The sequence below is a fragment of the Scyliorhinus torazame genome, chromosome 6 (assembly GCF_047496885.1).
Source record: "Scyliorhinus torazame isolate Kashiwa2021f chromosome 6, sScyTor2.1, whole genome shotgun sequence".
In the NCBI taxonomy this organism is placed as follows: Eukaryota; Metazoa; Chordata; class Chondrichthyes; order Carcharhiniformes; family Scyliorhinidae; genus Scyliorhinus; species Scyliorhinus torazame.
The window spans coordinates 269,064,400-269,084,084 of record NC_092712.1 but is presented as its reverse complement, the minus strand read 5'-3'; the positions used below and the strand labels follow the sequence as shown (position 1 = coordinate 269,084,084).

General features: G+C 44.6%; 1 protein-coding gene across 2 annotated transcripts in view; it reads right to left on the bottom strand.

Annotated features, from left to right (window-relative positions):
* Positions 1 to 302: 302 nt before the first annotated feature.
* Positions 303 to 19,685, bottom strand: part of LOC140425427 (E3 ubiquitin-protein ligase RNF144B-like) — a 117,327-nt gene continuing 97,944 nt past the window's right edge. For both annotated transcript variants that reach the window (XM_072509697.1, XM_072509696.1), the window contains 5 exons: positions 19,001 to 19,061; positions 12,560 to 12,770; positions 8,669 to 8,813; positions 7,645 to 7,734; positions 303 to 6,982 (listed from right to left, as the gene is read on the bottom strand). In XM_072509697.1, the coding sequence (XP_072365798.1) occupies positions 6,842 to 6,982; positions 7,645 to 7,734; positions 8,669 to 8,813; positions 12,560 to 12,770; positions 19,001 to 19,061 (648 nt within the window). In that variant the 3' untranslated portion in view covers positions 303 to 6,841. The remainder of the gene's footprint in view (positions 6,983 to 7,644; positions 7,735 to 8,668; positions 8,814 to 12,559; positions 12,771 to 19,000; positions 19,062 to 19,685) is intronic.

The window sequence follows — 19,685 nt, the reverse complement described above, 5'->3', positions numbered from 1 at the left end:
GAGGCAGAGCCACATTTGTCAGAATAATTTACAAGTTCCCACTTACCTCAGGAAAGAAATTAAAGATATTTAATAAATTAATCAAAGTATTTAATAAGGGCTTCCCACAGATCCCCCCCAAAAGGATGTCTAAACCTGAATGCATCGTTACACCCTCCAGGCTGTGGAACTGTTTCCCCATGTACCTACACAAGGGTGTCCCATGATTCACAAAGTACTTCAGATGTTTCAAACTCAGACATTCTTCCAGACCACCCCCGACTCCCCACCATCTCCCACAGCGGTGTCCAATGTGTGGGGGCGGGCGGGGGGTGTTGTAAAAGGCAAAGTGCAGTATAAATCATGGTAGAGGGATGCGGTGAGGGGAACAGAAAGAAAGGGGGAGGGAAAGACTAATATATAAAGCTTCCTATCCCTGGCCAGCAAAACAAAAACATATAGATGCATAAAAGCTCCTTGAAATCCACACCAACTTTTAAGAATTTTGACACTCAGTCATAATCGATTAATAGCCTGACCCAAGATCTGCCACACCGAGAAGAACAAGATCTAAGGTGGGAAGACTGGTGGCACAGTGGTTAGCACTGCTGCCTCACAGCACCAGGGACCCGAGTTCAATTCCAGCCTCGGGTAACTGTCTATGTGGAGTTTGCACATTGTCCTCATGTCTGCGTGGGTTTCCTCCGGGTTCTCCAGTTCCCTCCCACAGTCCAAAGACGTGCCGGTTTGGTGGATTTGTCATGACCAACGAGGGGGGCATGGGGAAAGGGCGGGGGAGTGGGCCCAGGTAGAGTGCTCTTTGGGAGAGCCGGTGCAGACTCGACGGGCCGAATGGCTTCCTTCTATGGAATCAATTTCCCGAGCAAGCCATACATCATCGTGGCTTTTGCCATTCATCACCTTTCCTTCAAAATTCTGAAACTCCATCCCTAACATACTGATGCGGCAAATCAAGATGGCAGATCACCGTAATGTTCTCGAGGGTATGCAAGGATGAGCTTGACAATGATGCCTATATCCCAGGAATGAAGCTGTCCTGAATTTAATTCTACCCATTCAAACTTTGTTGATCGAGACATGTGCAAAGTGGTGGAGAAAGCACACAGCCACTTGAAAACCAATTGTTTAAAGTTGTCTGATACTCTACTTCATGGGAGAGAGAACCATGTGGTGGGTGTGATGCTCGGCTTCACATGAACGGTCTTAAGGCCTACTTCACAACTCTAGATTCCTAGCACCATAACTTCATAGGAAATCAACATGCCAGAGACTCCCCACCCGTTATCAGCAACAGTAACAACAGGGATGTATGGCAGCCCAAATTACACCTGCTCCTGGAGGTTAAAACTTTGACCAGATACTCCCGGCAACAATAATAAAATAAAAACCTAATCAAATTTCTTTAATTTAAGGGAGGAGATGTTAATTTTCAGACAGATGGTTTTATGTAATTACCATTTCCCAATGCACACTTTCTAAATTCCAATACAGGTCAGAGGTTAGACGTCTCCAATAAAGAGCTGCCACCAGCAGTCTGAACCTGTCCGACATGAAAGGGCCTGTGGCCAGTCTCAATCACCAGTAGTTTTTTCATTGACCCATCACTGCTAGTGATTTGAAACAAACCTGTTGGACTTTTAACCTGGTGTTGTAAGACTTCTTACTGTAAAATTCTATGATTCCCTTTCTATCACACAATGACACCATGATGAATTCAGTTCAATTAATTCAGCAGTTGGCTGTGCGCCACAATACTTGCTGCTGAGAGACTGGAAACCCCGGAACAACAACCTTACATCTCACACAGTAATGCAGATTGGAGTGTGTTTAAAGAACAGACACAACTTGAAGTTCAGATGATGCTGATAAAATACTTACGCTTTATTCCTTTCTCAAGAGTTACAAAGCCAAAAGCGCAAAGTGGACAGAGTAAGCCCCTAATCCATCTCCTTGCTTGTTCCAAAAGCCAATTCAAGATCAATTGAATCCACTTCCTGGTCCCCACAAGAGAGACATATGACATATGAGATTCAAGCTGACAAGAACCGATACTATGGGCGGGATTTACAGACCACCCCGCCGTGTATTTTCCGGCGGCAGAGATGCCCCGCTGTCCAGTTGACAGCACCTCTTGTCGCCGGGAAACCCGTGAGAATTTCCCACTGGCATGAACAGCCGATAAATCCCACCCTACATTTGATTTTAGCGAAAAGGCCAAAGTTTGGGATTACACCTGAAGCCTATAATATGGTCTGGTACCGCACTCAATGTTACCCAATATTGTATCATGCAGTTCAGCTGGTCTTTGGTCCATTTGATCTCATCTTTTCAGAACATGAGTCACATCCTTTCCCCTTTCCAGAATCTAGGCATTTGTTAAATTAATCCAGCACCCTGGCTTCAGACAATCTTCCTTGCAACCTGTTCATGACAAATAAAGAACAAAGAACAATATAGCACAGGAACAGGCTCTTCGGCCCTCCAGGCCTGTACCGGTCATGATACCACCCTTGGCCAAAACCCTAAAGAAATAAACCTCTACAAAGATACATATACTTTCCTCTGTCCCAAGTTCCCCCCACCCCTGCTGAGAGCATGATCCTCAAGTTGCTGCCCCAACAAGGGGCTGTTTAGCACAGGGCTAAATCGCTGGCTTTGAAAGCAGACCAAGGCAGGCCAGCAGCACGGTTCAATTCCCGTAACAGCCTCCCCGAACAGGCGCCGGAATATGGTGACTAGGGGCTTTTCACAGTAACTTAATTGAAGCCTACTTGTGACAATAAGCGATTTTCATTCATTTCAATATAGTTGAAATTAGCAAGTTGCTTTGGGCCAGGATTTCAGACCATTTCTCGGCTAAGCTGCCATCGGGCTCTCCCATCGATTAAGGGACAAAGGACACTATTGTGGGAATTATACTGTCGTGTTCTGGGAAAGTTGATAATCATCTTTATTGTTTCATGTTACAATAAGTCAGGAACATCCCTGCAGGTGGCCATATTCCACTGACAGCTTGCAACTATGGATCCAAATCTTGTCTATTTTCGCCAAATATCTCTCTACGATTAATGACACAACACAAGGGACACAAGCACAGTGAGCCATTCCTGGGGCCACTTCTAAATTTGGTAAAAATACTCTAAATGTTAAATAATCTTGCAAAGAAAAACAGCTGATATGCAAGAGTTTAACATAAAACTATGCAAAATGTCACCAAGGCAACTCAGCACATGAAGCAAAAAAAGAAATGTGCATTTTCACCAAGTCCAACTAAAACAACATTAAAACCTCACCTGGAAGAATCAGAACAAAGCCTAGATGCTGACCTCCTTCCTGATTGTCAGTGCTTGTGATATTGTGGTACCAGTACTTAAAAGAGAGTTCACTGGAAGCTCAGAGACAGAACTATTCTGTTCTTTGCTGAAAGCGCAAAATCTTACACACAAAGCAAATCATCTAAGATCTTATGAACAGAGCTCTCTCTCTACACAAGAGCACAAGAATTAAGAGGAGTAAGCCATTCGGCCCCTTAAGCCTACTCCCATCATGGCTGATCAGATCGTTGTCTCAACTCCACTTTCCAGTGTGCTCCTCATAATCCACGACTCCCTTGCCACTTACAAAAATGTTTCACAAACCTCTCCTTTCTGGCGTTCAGAGTGATAAAACTGCCGATCAGGAGAAGCCTTCATGCAGATAATTTGTGTAGAATCTGAACTTCAGCTGGCTCCCAGCAGCAACACTATTTGACAATGCTGCCTGCCAATTGTATCCTTTCTCGGTCATTTTTACTGGAGGACAACCTCCCAACCAGGGAGAACACAGGCTCAGTAAGGAAGGAAATTTGGGCTGTCAGAACTCTGCAAAGTCTGATTACAGGACCAATCTCAAGCTTGCTCAGAGCAAAAACAGGAAATCATAAGCCTGCTCCCATTAAATGTGCTCATTTGTAAAATCTCTCTTTTGTGTCATTCTCGAGGAATATATTTACTTTTCAAAGGGGGTTCTAGTCTTTTCGACATCCAAATCGATCATCTGCCAAGTAAATATGACTTGGGGGCCCCTGTACTGCTACTTTCACAACTTTAGCCAAGTCAAGGGGTCAGGGTGTAGATGGAAGGGCAGAACACCTTCAGCTGTGGTTCAATGGTACCACTTTTTAAAAATAAATTTAGAGTACCCAATTAATTTTTTCCAATTAAGGGGCAATTTAGCATGTTCAATCCACCTACCTTGCACATCTTTAAGTTGTGGGGGTGAAACCCACGCAAACATGGGGAGAATGTGCAAACTCCACACGGACAGTGACCCAGAGCTGGGATCAAACCTGGACCTCGGCGCCGTGAGGCAGCAGGGCTAACTCACAGCACCACCGTGCTGCCCTCAGTGGTACCACTTCTACCGAAGGTCGTGTGTTCATCACCACCTCAGACTCGAGAACATAATCTACGTTGACACACAATGCAGGCCCTGAGAGAACAAAGAACAAAACAACACAGGAACAGGCCCTTCGGCCCTCCAAGCCTGTACCGGTCATGATACCAACCTTGACCAAAACCCTCAGCACTTCCTAATGTCATACCCCTCTATCCCCATCCTTCACATGTATTTGTTGAGATGCCTTTTGAATGCCATTAATGTATCTGCTGCCACTACCTCCCCTGGCAACACGTTCCAGGCACTCACCACTTTGTGTAAAAAACCTGCCTCGCACATCTCCTCTAAACTTTGCCCCACGGACCTTTACCCCCTGGTGACTAGAGAATCATCGAATTTACAGTGGAGAAGGAGGCCATTCAGCCCATCGAGTCTGCAGTAGCCCTTGAAAAGAGCACCCTACTTAAGCCCATGCCTCCACCTTGTCTTCGTAACCCAGTAACCCCACCCAAAATGCCACCTAACCTTTTGGACACTAAGGGGCAATTTAGCATGGCCAATCCACCAAACCTGCACATCTTTGGACTGTGGTAAGAAACCAGAGCACCTAGAGGAAACCCATGCAGACACGGGGAAAAAGTGAAAACTCCACTTTGACATGATGAAGGAAATGACAGGGACCCTGGAGTTGTGAGGCAACAGTGCTAACCAGTGTGCCACCGTGCCACCCCAAGAGAGAGCGCTGTGCTGTTGGATAAGCCCCATTTCATTTTGAGATGCTAAACGGATGATTCAGAAGAGCCCACAGGACTATCCCATACACTTGAAAAGGGAGGCAAATTCAGAGGGAAGATTACCCATCCACTACTTTAAAAGTAAGATGTCAGACAGATGACAAAAGGGACCATTTCCCTTATGTTTTTTTTTAATGGATTTATTGGCATCAGTACTTGCAGTATTAGAACCATTAAACACTACAGATGTAGTTTGATAGATTTGAATTCCTAACAGAAGCTACTTAGGCACAGATGGGCATAATAGTCCCCAAATCCTACACAGCCCACTGACGTCCACACACACACACACACATGGCCACAACTATTATGCCACCACTGTAGAGAGAGGATACTTCTACAGAGAGACTTGCAGCTGCAACTGTGACCATCGCATCCCAGCGGCTTCATGCTAAGGTGATTGAATGCACACATCCGTAGCCCCCAGTCTGTCTTGAGCAGGCCATCTCCAGTTGCTCGCTGAACACCGGCCTTAGCGAAGGGGCCTGTCCGCCAATGTGAAGATTTGAACAGCACCATCAGCATTCCCTCAATTGGCCCAGTTAGCTACCCAAAGCTACCGGGCCCATAACTGCTACACTGACCCCCAAGATCTATTGGAGGTTGGAACACATCAGGCAGTTTGCTCCTGACCCTGCCTCCACAGGAGCAGGACAATTCAGCCCTTTGAACGGAATTTTCGGGCTGTAACTTCAGCCAACAAAAATAATCTGCTTTCTCTGAAACTGCTATTCCCAATCCATAGCAAGATCTGCATACAGTACTCAGTTGGCCCAATTTAGTGCCAACGGCATATGTAAATGTGTGCATGTACTGTTCACTACAGGCATGTAATTTCCTTATCATGTCTATATTAACTGTTTTACCCCTCGTTCCACTCATTATAGACCCCAAGAAGGCTATCATGAGCAGTAAATGGTATTAGATGGGAGGTTTGTCACTCAGTTGCACAATTGGTGCTTTTGTGCGTAACACACATAGCTTGTATAGCTTGTATTAGCAAATAAGTTAGTGTTTGGTGGGAAAAGTAAAGTCGAGCAATGCATTAACGAAACAACAACCATAGTCCAAACATTGAGTGTAGGCCTAGTGGTAAGGCAATACGGTTTCTCATCCAACAGGACAGATGGCTTTGAGTTCCAGCCTCAAGTTTCCCCTTCCATGTAAATGCCACTGTTTCTATACACGTTACGGAATATAGCACTTTTACGGTGGGCATTTAATTGACCAGGAGTTGGAGAAAGTTGGAATTAAGAATCTTACCCTGACCAGAGGCCAAAACAAATCAATGGATCTGGGGGCGGGGGAGGAGAAAGAGGAGATGGTGGCAGAGACGGGGAAAGAGGGAAGGAGAGGGCGGAGAACAACTTGAAGGCATATAGTTATCGTCAGATATTAAGAAATGTGGAGTGCAGCGGCTTGCATTATATAGATAGTTGGGCAATGTCAAAAAGTATCCACCAACTTCACTTTGGTGTGACATGTTCCCTTCAGTTACAACAGTGATGTATCCAAAATCTAAGCTACACCCAACTTCCCTCCCACCACATAATCTATATTATTGGTGCTTCCAAAGCACTGATCCAATAGGCACTTCACCTGAAAGAATGATCAGGTGAGTGAAGAAGTCTTGGCACCAGAAGGACATTGGATCGGGGTTTTTCCTCAGTTTAAGTAGATGGCGGGCCATGGTGTTTCCTCTTACTCCTGAAGGACTTACAGGCACAGCAGATGATGCATGGGGAGGCCAGGAGGAGAAGCGGAGATGTGACTAGTACAATAAGACCCAGTCCAAAGAGGATCCCGACAACCTGCAAAGAAGAAAAGACATGCGGCTTAGTGTTTCCATAATGCACAGGATCAGCAAATCGAGCTGCACAGATATCAAGACTCCCAGTTCTATCACAAGTGCTTTCTCCTGCAATCGTTATAGGTATATAGTCGCTAGAAATTTCTAACTAAATAATATTTTAGCAAAAAGAACCTCCGCATACCTCCCAATGGAGGATTGCGAGCCCACTTGTTACCTTCTCCACTACCGGCCCAATTCACTTTAAAAAAAAAAGATTAAACATTTAAATTGAACCTAAAAGTTTGCACCAGAAAGGAACACCAGTAATTTTATTTTTGTATAGCTTAAAGAACTTTGATTTATATACCTTTAATCACTTGGAGCATCATATTCCATGCCAACTATAGGTTCTCTCGTTAATGTACACAAACATACACACACACATATTCACTCATGTGTCAATTTGCTAGTGGTGTTGCACACATGGGGTCAAGGACTACCTTCATCTCCAGATGAAGGAGTGTTAAAAGACAGGGAATAATTCAAGCAGTTTGATTCAGTCTGCACTAGCGACCAGATATCCTTCAGAGTACTTCACACTTGCATTTCTAGACCATTATCTCCTCATAACACATCAATGCAGAATTTAAGTGGTTCCACCTTCCCTGTTGGGCCACTCACCTGGGTTCTGTTCCAAATAACCGAGGCCCTGGAGTGGCCAAGTTTATTGCGGCATGGACCTTTGTCATAATGTCTCAAGAAAATGTCATTCTGAAAGATATAAATTGCCTGCATCTGAACAAACCATATTATACCGAGTGTCATCAACAATGTGCTCGTTCAATACCAGCTTGCCATCAATAATGCTAAGTGTGAAGATTCGCATGCAATGGTGTATTGTTCTGTTTTACAAATATTAACTCAAATGACATTTGCAGTACTCTTAGAATTACATTTGCTACTGTAGCAGCAACAACTTGAATTTGCATAGCACGTTTAACATAGAAAATATCCGCAAATGCTTCGCAAGAGCATTAATCAAAAGAAAGAATCTCAAAGAACGCACTAGAAAGAGTGACCCACGGCTTGGTTAAATAGTTGAGTTTTATGTTGCTGGGTGGGGCAAATTATAGACTAATTTAAAAGAGATTTGAAATTAGGAGGAATTTTAAGAGAGTAAATACACAAAAGCTATTCCACTAACAGGAGAGCCAGTATCTATAGAGGACAGATTAAAGATAATTAGCAAGAGAAACCTAGCCAGCTAGGCAACTGAGCTACCTGACACCACAATCTGCTGAGCAACTTGTAAGGTTTATTATCATGGCGAATTGGGGCAGCATTTAAAAATGAAGCTATCTGCTGTCTTGGCGGTGAGGCCCGAAAAAGCTGAGTCCCATTTAATAGCGGGGTGATTTTCAGTGCCTGCAGTACAGAGAATGACCCCACTATTAAACATGACTTAAATCGCACCCTTGGTTAAATGGCCTCCTTCCATGCAGTGCGATTATATCATACTGGACAGTTAAAGGCACAATTGCCAATGGTGGGGTCCAGAGTGGGGGTGGGCAAATGCACAATGATTGATACACAAGATCAGTCCCTTTACAGGTGAACACCCCAGCCTAGATAACCTTCCAACAAATTAGAAGAATAAGACTGAAGTAACCCCTGTGTGAGTAACAGCTTTGAGGGAGACACTTACATCCAGATTATGAAGACAGTACCAGCAAAAGGTGTGCTTGCAGTTTTTACACATCATTTGGGCGCAACCTTCATTTCGTTCTATGAAAATATGACACACTGGACACTGTTTGATGGGATCATCAGTGTCCTGATTGGAGGAAACACTACAGAAAGAGGCAAGGACAAAGAAGATTAGTTTAAATTCATTAAAATGTACCTTCAACCTTGCAACTTTGAAAAAATGAACAGACAAAGGCCGATCTCCAATCCCAACACACACTAGAGGTCATCATGATTATTATACAATATAGAATCGTGGAATCCCTACAGTGCAACGGTGGCCATTCGGACCATTGAGTCTGCACTGACCCTTCAAAAGAGCAACCGACATAGGCCCAATCCCCTGCCCGATCACCAAACCTTTGGACACTAGGGACAATCCACCTAACCTGCACATCTTTGAACTGTGGGAGGAAACTGGAGCACCTGGAGAAACTCACAGAGGGAATGGGCAAACTCCACACAGTCACCAGAGGTCAGAATCGAATTGGAGCCCCTGGAGCAGTGCTAACCACTGTTCTACATATAACCAGATGATTTCATAATCACCACCCAGGAAATAAACAAAATAGTAGCCATAAAAAAAATCAATCTCTGAATATTGTCTCATTTTAAAATACACAGAAATATCAAAATTTATATTCTGACCCACGTGAAATCTGATTAATTGTTGACTGATTCTTATCTATGGACTCCATGCCCTGGATTGGGGCTTCCAAAATGGCAGACAGGACCCGGATGTGGAAGTCCCGCTCCAATTTCTGATAGATCCAGTTTTTGCTGATGGGGGAAGGAGACGGAGGTGAATCATAGACAAGAGAACTCTCAGTGCTGAGTACACACAGACCCCATTTGGCTACTGCAAGGGACTTAACCTGCAGTGTAGCAGTTACAAATTTATGGGGTGGACATATAGGGTAGATTTTTCCACCTCTTCTCGCCTGCAAGATCTTCCGTTCCTGCCAGAGGTAACCCCTCATGGTGGAGTGTCTGTCAGCAGGCGTGTCCGGGCAAACTATGCAAAACACCATAGATGTAGGCGGGACCAGAAGATCCCACCGTCAGCCAATGGCAAGCTGTGGTTGCCACCAGAAAATACACTGTGCGGGGGGGGGGGGGGGGGGGTTGAAAAATCCCACCCATAGGCTCTTGAAGGGTGGATAAGGTCTCTCCAACTGTCTTCATCATCCTGTGCTCTTAAGCTTTAAAACCCTTGCTGCAGTTGTCAATGAGAGTTTAAAAAAAAAAAAATCATCTAGACATGGTATAACATCTGTCCGAGCAGTTTCAAAAATGTTTTGTTCACATTTCCCCAGGAGCTGTTTATGAATGCTTGGCTGACTTCCAACAGCTGTAATAATCTCACCAGGTGTTCTGAATACACAGTTAGATTGACAGTTTAGGAACCTATTAATGGTTCAGCTGCTTTTGATGTGGTATGAACACACATGGTTTGTTTTTCTGCGATTAAAAACTTGAGTTAAAAGTTGAATGGGCTTTCAAGAAGGGTCTTTTTATCTGAAGATAGTGTACGGTGTATTAGATTTTTAGATTTCATTTCAACATGGCTCCTGAGGTCTGCCCATTTTGCATACCGGGTGAGTTAGCATGAAGGATAGAAGCGGTCATGGAGAGTGGAGGGGTGAGGGGGTGACTTTCTGTGGTGAACGTTGTCACTTTAGCCCATTTACAATTGCATTAGGAGGAATTGTGTTGCACCGCTGCCCATGGTGGGCAATGATTAAAAATAATAATTTCAAAATGTTTTTGAAGGACTTTCTTGGTATGTGGTGCCACTGCCAGAAATGAAATTAGTAACTTTGTCAAGGGCCTGAAATGTCACTTAGAACTGGGACGAAGTCCCAGAGAATAGAGTGCCTTTTATCCAGAATTCGACTCTCAGCCACACCCATGGCTGCCTAACCTCCACTTCCAGGAAAGAACCAACCCACGTCTGCTTTTTTAAAGAGTGATGAATCCTTTGCACAACTCAGTGAACTGTTGATCACACAGAAATTAATCAAAAGCAAATTTATTACAACAATGGTAGGGCAGCACGGTAGCATGGTGGTAAGCACAATTGCTTCACAGCTCCAGGGTCCCAGGTTCGATTCCCGGCTTGGGTCACTGTCTGTGTGGAATCTGCACTTTCTCCCTGTGTCTGCGTGGGTTTTCTCCGGGTGCTCCGGTTTCTTCACACAGTCCAAAGATGTGCAGGTTAGGTGGATTGGCCATGCTAAATTGCCCTTAGTGTCCAAAATTGCCCTTAAGTGTTGGATGGGGTTACTGGGATAGGGTGGGGGTGTGGGCTTGCGTAGGGTGCTCTTTCCAAGAGCTGGTGCAGGCTCGATGGCCTCCTTCTGCACTGTAAATTCTATGATAATGCAACTTTTCAGAGCCAGTACCAGTTCTTAAATAATCACCACATATAGGCTGAAGTCTAAACTACTTGTCAGACATCCAGTACTTGATGGGCAGAAATTTCCTCCAACAAAATGTTGGATAACCGCGACCACAGCCTTCAATACTGCAACAAACTCCACTCACCAGTTAACATCACCCTTCTCCCTGACAGCGGGGATTGAACCAGGCTGTGCACAATCATCTTGTCATATCGGACTTGAAGGTGATCATATATCAACATGAAAACCGCCTGCTTCCACTTCTGTATCATCACCGTCTCCATTCCTGCCTCAACTCAACTGCTGCTGAAACCCTCATTCATGGCTTTGTTACCGCTAAACCTAACCATTCCCAGTGCACTCTTAACCAGCTTCCAATCTTCAACCCAAAACAGTACTCATTGATGTACTGCTGGGCATCAACACTTTAATTTTTAAATTCCCATCTTCCTTTTAAATCCTTCCATGGTCTTGGACTTCCCCATCTCTGTAATTTGCTCCACACTGATACCTGCGCTCATCCAATTCAGAACACTTCCACATCAAAAAGCACTTGCACAACACCAATTTTAATCATTTCACTATTGGTGGCTGTATTTTCAATTGACTTACCCTTAAGCTCTTGTATTCCCCCTCTCAACCTCTCCGCCTCTCTTTATCTCTCTCCCACTTCATGGTGCTTCTTAAAAACTGCCTCTTTGACCAAGCTTTTGACCGTCCTTCCTAATATCTCCTTTATGGTGGCTGTTCGATGTTAAGTTTTGTTTGATAACACTCTCTGATGTGCCTTGGGACGATTTACCACAGAAAAGGTGCTATAGCAGCAGGTTGCTGTTGTGGTTTTTAATGAAACGTATTTAATGTAGTAACAAAGAAACCAGGCATACACACAGTTGGCGACCATGCTAGTTTGCCCCCTAACAAAGACCTTCAACATAAAGGGCAGCACGGTAGCATAGTGGTTAGCACAGTTGCTTCACAGCTCCAGGGTCCCAGGTTTGATTCCCGGCTGGGTCACTGTCGGTGCGGAGTCTGCACCGTAAGGTCCACCACCATCAGGGCCACGCTTGCCAGAACCAATAGTGATTCTCGCCCACAAGATTCCCAGCCCAGAAGGCCAGAGAATCACACAAGCCCGGAGAATATGGTGCCTGGCCTAAGTGGATGAAAATGGGTCTTAATGGCCCATTCGCATCCTCCTGATGATGCGGGGCGTGAACGCTGATCCAGACTCCAGCGGGGGGGCCAGAGCACTGGAAAAGGAACAACACCCATTTTCCTTCATGATGCTGGATTTTCTGGCTCATGGGAACTCCGCTATTGGTGGCATCCAATAGCGAGCCACCTCCACCGCCGGAAATATGCATCGTTTCGGTGGGATTCCCCGCCCAAAGTGTTGCCGACCCAGAGAACAGAAAGGCTACCGTTTCCCGCTTCATAATTCTTACCCAGCACCGTCTGCTTTCGAGGACATAAAGGGCTGGCTCTCTTGACATGCTTGCCCTGAATGCCAGTTGGCCTTGCAAATGGAGCAAAACTGCACGTGGCAGGAGGGGCATTGTACTGGTACAGCCTGATGAGAATCAGCCGCATCAATCTGGCACACAGCTTGACATTGAACTCTGGGGCACCACGTCCTGGAGGGGTCCAGATGGACTTCTAAAAAAACAAAACAGGGGAGATGTCATGCAAATTCTCAATACCAATGGTTAATTGAGCACCAAATGTTTTCAATCCTAACCTCGGATATTTGAAAAATTAGATTTCATGAATAGTCACTTCAGTTTTTCTCCCTCACCTAGGGATGTTGTGGATTTTTAAATTTTATTTTAGCTGTTGTGGAACGGGTATCCCTCTCCCCAAGCTGAACATTAACGGTCAACTCAGGTGAAGCAACTTGCAAAATGTTTGTTTTAAATCAACTGCTGTGCATTTTATTGGTAGTGATTTCCTGGTTCTGTTCCCTAGATAAACAGAAAATCATGAGAAGGGTTTCTGTGAAGAAGTCTGCATGATTTTCAGTACCTGCTGTGCTAAAGAGATTCCGGCACATTGGTGGGGAGCCAGAAAAATCTACCCTCTATATCTGCAAAAAAATTAAACGTACCACTGATCTTTCAGTAAGTACTTGAGCTGCTTCTTTTCTGCATCTCCTATTTCACGATCTCCGTGCCCCTGTGGGCCAGCTTGTTTGGCAATCTTCTGATGTGCCAATGACTTAAGGGGGCAAGCAAAACTGAAGTGGGAGTGCATTCACTTCTAAACACTCTCCAGCAGTTAGGGAAAAAGTTAGATATGGTCATTTATTTGTGGCTTTCCTTGAAAATAGAATTGTTGCTGAAAGAGAGACCAATTAATCGAAATTACATAAACATTATGCTCAATACAAGCCTTCTCCCACTCTACTTCATCTAATCTTATTAACCAATCCTTCTAGGCATTTCTTCCTCACTTATCTAGCTTCTGTTAAATGCATCCATGCCATTACCCCGCCCCCCCCCCCCCCACCCCCACCCCCCACCCCCCCACCCCCACCCCATTCTAGCGCATTGTAACTAATTTCCAGGTAAATTGGTTTCTCCCAAGTTCCTTATTTATTAATGACCATCATGTATTAGCGGTCCCTAATTTTGGACTCCGCACAAGTATAAGCATCTTCTCTATGCCTACCCTATTAAACCCCATTATTATCATAATTTTAAAGAGCTCTATTGGGTCATTGTTGAGAGAAAAGAGCTCTATTTTGTTCAGTTCGATTTTTGGCCTTTCCTGGTCATCCCCCTTAATCTCTCGCTGGCAAGATGTTAGCCATCCATGCTCCTGTAACATTCCATTCAAGTTAATGGGGATTCCCCGAGAACTGACCCATCATTGCGACACTGAGAACACACTCAACCAACAGGGGTACACTGTATATTTTGACATCCCATGTTTAACCAGAGGAGAACAGAATAGCAGATCTGACTAAAGGACACAAGCAACCTTGAAAGGAAAAAACTGCCCATATACAATAGAGGAAGCAACACACTCAAAAAAGGACAACAGACAAGGGCCTTCTGTTCAAACGCAACCCATGAACTTTCACTGGGCCAACCTTGCAGAGAAGTCATTTTGTGCGATGAGAGGATTCATCGATAGCAAAACTCAATTAATGTGTCCAGTATTACAGGATAACCTTCACTAACTTGAGTGCTCATCAGGGATTCGGTTGGAGAGATCGGTGGGTCCTAACAGAATTTTCTTTCACTGCTAGAATCCTGATTTGCACTCCCTGATGTCTTTGGATTGTTAAAAAAAAAAAAGTGCCCTTACACTCCGCAAGTGATAAATCGGAGTAGAATATCCAGATTCAATTAAAATATTTTCCATTCTTGAGATATAGAGCAGATATCAGCATGACAGATCATTAAAGTGTCAACATTTAGGTTTAGGAAAGTGGTTTTGGAAAAGGGAATAAAGGGATAAGGAAACAGGTTGGGCAGTGGATTAGAACCATCTCTTCACATGAATCATAAACACCAACATGCACTAGATGGTCCAAATGCCTTTTTCTATGTTGTATGTTCCTGGAATTTATTATACGTTTTCGGCCAGTTAGAATCATAAGAATCCCTGCAGTGCAGAAGGAGGCCATACGGCCCATCGAGTTTGCACAGCCCTTCTGAAAGAGAAACCTATCTAGGCCCACTCCTCTGCCCTATTGTCAGAACCCCACCTAACCGGGACACTAAGGGGCAATTTAGCATGGCCAATCCACCTACCCTGCACATCTTTGGACTGTGGGAGAATTTTCCAAATTATTATTTGTGTTTCCAAAATGCTAACAGGACTTCCCTGGATTCCCAGTTTCTCTGGAAGGTATAGTATTTTGAGGGTAGTGAATGCACGCAGTGTGGAAAACATCAATGCAAATAACCCGCAATACCTTTTTAAAAAAAATTTACCTTTTTAAAAAAAATTTAGAGTGCCCAATTCATTTTTTCCAATTAAGGGGCAATTTTAGCATGGCCAATCCACCTAGCCTGCACATCTTTGGGTTGTGGGGGCAAAACCCACGCAAACACGGGGAGAATGTGCAAACTCCACACGGACAGTGACCCAGAGCCGGGATCGAACCTAGGACCCCGGCGTCGTGAGGCAACAGGGCTAACCCACTGCGTCACCGTGCTGCCCTAACCCGCAATGCCCTAACCCGCAATACCTAGGGAGGGTATTTTACAGCTGTACCGTAATTCAATTAGAGGCAATTATAACAAAAAATGAAGTTGGAGTGGTTTATATAATCATCAGAAGCTCGGGCATCGAAAGAGAATCTACTGTTCCTCCCAGGTGTAAAAAGAATGATGGGGATATATGAAGGGTAATTAACTTGTTCTATTGTTCACATAATATAAGCTTTTTCCAATCACGATACATGTCATCTCTCCAGAAAGGGTTAAAGGGGAGTGTAACAGAGAATGTGACACTTACAGGAAATGAATGCTATATGCAAGACATTACCAACATTTTAGAGGTTTCCTCCCTTGGTTATTTTGGGCCTTTGCTTTCTTTCGAGAATAGCAGGTGATAGTAACGACCAGTATGTTCCACATCATCGGTGTGTGATGATGCCTACACTGATGGGAGTAATAATGGGATGGAAACTTTGCAGTTTATGGTATCACAAGCAACAACGGATTGGAGGGAAATAACATAAGAAATGTTTAATCCATTGAAAAGGAGCATTCGCTTCAGATCCAGTGAATCAATTTAGAGCGAGCATTGTGACAATCAACGTGAGAGAATTCTGTTCTGCCAGTAATTTTTCTCAAAGATGCCTCAGGACTATTTGATGGAGGTCAGAGGTTGAGAAAAATTGCCCAGAGGAGTTTGAGTGTAATAGTTGATGCTTACTAACAGCGTCAAAAAAACTCATGGGAAGGGCAGCATAGTGGCGCAGTGATTAGCACTGCTGCCTCATGGCACCGAGGACCCGGGTTCGAATCCCGGCCCTGGGTCACTGACCGTGTGGAATTTGCACATTTTTCCCATGTCTGCATGGGCCTCACCCCCACAACCCAAAAGATGCGCAGGATAGGTGGATTGGCCACACTAAATTGCCCCTTAATTGGAAAAATAATATTAAAAAGAAAAACTCATGGGAGTAGATAAGGTGCATTATCTATTACAATGCTGCAACAAAAAGGACAATTGTATTCAATGAAAGGTAGCTTATCGCTTCTCTATTTCCAGAGAGAGTCTATACCTCCTCCTGCATCCATTATGCCACTCTTATATTCCCCCTACTGAAAGCAGCGACCAGGCCTCCTCACTGATATATTGGAAGCACTCACCACCCTTCACTGGACTACTTAAAGTAGTGATCCCCCAACTCTCATTGGGATATCGAAAGCAATGAATCAATCTCTTTGTCACTGGACTACTGAAAGCAGTAAACCCCTCCCCTCGCTGGACTTTAGGAGCACTGATGCACAACACTACTCCCTCCCCTGACACCACTCCCTCAGAGTGGACTATTGAAAGTACTGACACCCCTCCCCTCCCAAAATGGTTGGTTTACTGAAAGCACAGACCGCCCACACTGGATATGGTGTCATACTGAATTAACAACAATTCAAATGTAGGAATAGACAGCACATAGTGAACCCAATCTGCCCTCACCCACCAATCTTGTACAAACCTCCAGCAGCATTGCTGGATATTGAACAGGAGCAAGAACCTGACTGGTTTTCTCTCTCTATATTGCAAGGACCCTGAGGCTAAGCGGAGGACCAGTACCAGCATTCCAGGTGAATTTAATACTGTTCTGGGACCAAAGGTGGCTAATTTTCTCAGCTGGCAGCAATCTACTCCCTAGCCTAAATGGTTTGGCTGTAAAGGAAACTAAACTACTCATTGGAGGTTTTCAATCAGATTTTACTCTACCTAATTTATGTAATACAATCATTCATTAGAGTCCCCAGAGTGGAAAAGGAGGCCATTCGGCCCATTGGGTCTGCACCGACCTCTGAAACAGCACCCTACCTAGGCCCACTCCCTGTCCTTTCCCTGTAATCCCACCTAACCTCTTGGCCACTGAGGGGCAATTTAGCAGGTCAATCCACCCAACCTGCACATCTTTGGACTGTGGGAAGAAACCGGAGCACCCGGGCGAAACGCACTCAGACAAAGGGAGAATGTCTCCACACAGACATCGGTCACCCCAGACTGGAATTGCACTCAGGTCCCTGGCACTGTGCCACCATGCCACCATATTTAACTCATTTACCACAGACAGGTCGGAATTGCCAGAAGTCAGAAGAGACTTCCACGACATTTTTATCCCCTCGCAGAGTAATGGCAGCTTAACCACAAGCGGACTCTAACCAGAAGATATAGGAGCTGAAGCAGGTCATTTGGCCCAAGTCTGCTCTGCCAATCTTTTTTTTTTTCTAAATTTAGAGTACCCAATTCATTTTTTCCAATTAAGGGGCAGTTTTATCGTGGCCAATCCACCTAGCCTGCACATCGTTTGGGTTGTGGGGGCGAAACCCACGCAAACACGGGGCGAATGTGACAACTCCACACGGACAGTGACCCAGAGCCAGGATCGAACCTGGGACCTCGGCGTCATGAGGCTGCAGTGCTACCACTGAGCCACCGTGCTGCCCTTGCTCTGCCAATCATGATCTCATTGAATGGTGGAGCAAACTCAATGGGCTGAATGGCTTCCTTCCGCTTCTACACCTTATGATTGTATGGTCAGAGTCAGCTTGTGGCTTAACTCCCCCTGATCAAGAATGGGATTGTAGGTCATAGGAAGCTGTATAAACAGTAGTGGTTAAAGGCTCAAAGGAACACAAAGGATGATTCCAAGGTACAGAGGGTTGGGTTTCTCAGAGCCTCTGCGCCGAAGTCGCGCTCGGCGCAGGGGCGGAGAATGGGGCGTCAGACCCGCGATGGAGTCCGACGCCTTCCCGTGATTCTCCGCGGATCGGAGAATCGCCACCAGTCACGCGCGCAGTTGGGGACCATTGAAAGAGGCCCCCACGGCGATTCCCCGCCGACAATCTCGATAATAGCTTCTTGGATAGATTATATTGAATGCAAACAACCATTGTTGAATGGTGAGAATGTGGGGGATGAATGGATGGATATATGTTGTAGTTTCATTTGATTATCGTTTTGTGGCCTGGGATCAATTGTGTAGAACTTTCCGTCAGCAGATTAAATAGTTGGCACAAAGCCTATGATGGTTGGTTGTTAATAGACTGAGAAAGATTAAGTAGTCAGGATAGACTCCACTATAGGACCATTTACACATGGATTGTAGGAGGAGATTAAGTAAGTGGGCTAGTTGACAGGAGCAGCTGTACGTAAGACTGTGGAAGAAGTGAGCTGGATTGGCAACCTTGGTCTTTTGTCATTCTAGGTTTTCTTTCAATTTGAAATCAAAGTAGAAGCTTTCCAAGAATTTAATGGTTTTTATTTTTGGCCAGTCTCACCGCACTGAAATCATGACTTAATGCACAAGTAGCAGGCCCACATTTTACCTTGCATCTGAGTCTGAAGAGGGACCACTTGTCTGACATATCACATTGAACAGTTTACAGTGTACTTGAGAAGCTAAATGCAGGAAAATGGCTGAAGAATTGGAGAAAAGTAAAAGCAAAATTTGAGTGCGAGACAGGCAAAGCACAAACAAGCCATCTCAACTAGTTATCGAGGATATTAAGGATGTGAAAGGTTTGTATCTGTAACAAGGTATAAAAAAAAAAAAGCCCATTGACAGCCCCAGCCGACACACTGATTAGGCGAGTGTTGCTTTGCAATAGTCGAGAGTCAGAAGCAATAACATCCCCAGTGCATAAACCCAACATTGTGCTATTGCATATCAAAAGGTTGCACACCTCGTTCAAATTTCAGTTGCTGGTACAGCTGAAGCACATCAGCTGGAACCAAACATGCAATCTGAAACAAATATAAAATAAAACAAGTTAAACAAGACCTGAAATATGTTTTTTGTGAACAAAAAATATAATTAGACACACATGCAACTCCAAATATGCCATAAACGCTCTTCTTTCTACCAGCAGCAAGTAGGGCCACTACCTGCTCGTGAAGCTGTTGTTGGCACCTCCGAGTACCAGCAGTAGGAAGATACCACTGAGTCTCCGAGAAGGGGATCAGATCAGCACATTGTTAAATGGTCAGTAGAAGGACTTTCTTGATGATCTGCATTTCTCATCTGCACTGTTGCTGAGGTACAGTTGCAGGTGCTGGTTGCTCAGTTATACCTCATCCACTTACCAAATATTTGTGTGTGAACCATGAAAGTGAGCCACAATGGACTGTTCGATGTGTGCGGAGAGAAGAGGTGGTGAACAACAGCATCCATGTGCTAACAATGTATTCCAAATCCAGACTAATATCCCTATCATCACACTGGCTGAGACCAGTCAGCTGGGCAAAACCCAGGGATTACTCCGGTGTTGCGACCTGGCTACTTACTGAATTACCTAGCTGAGCTAACAGTGCAGCTATTTTGTTGTATTTGATTTGCGTTTGCACTGGCAAAGTTACAGCCAGCTAGAA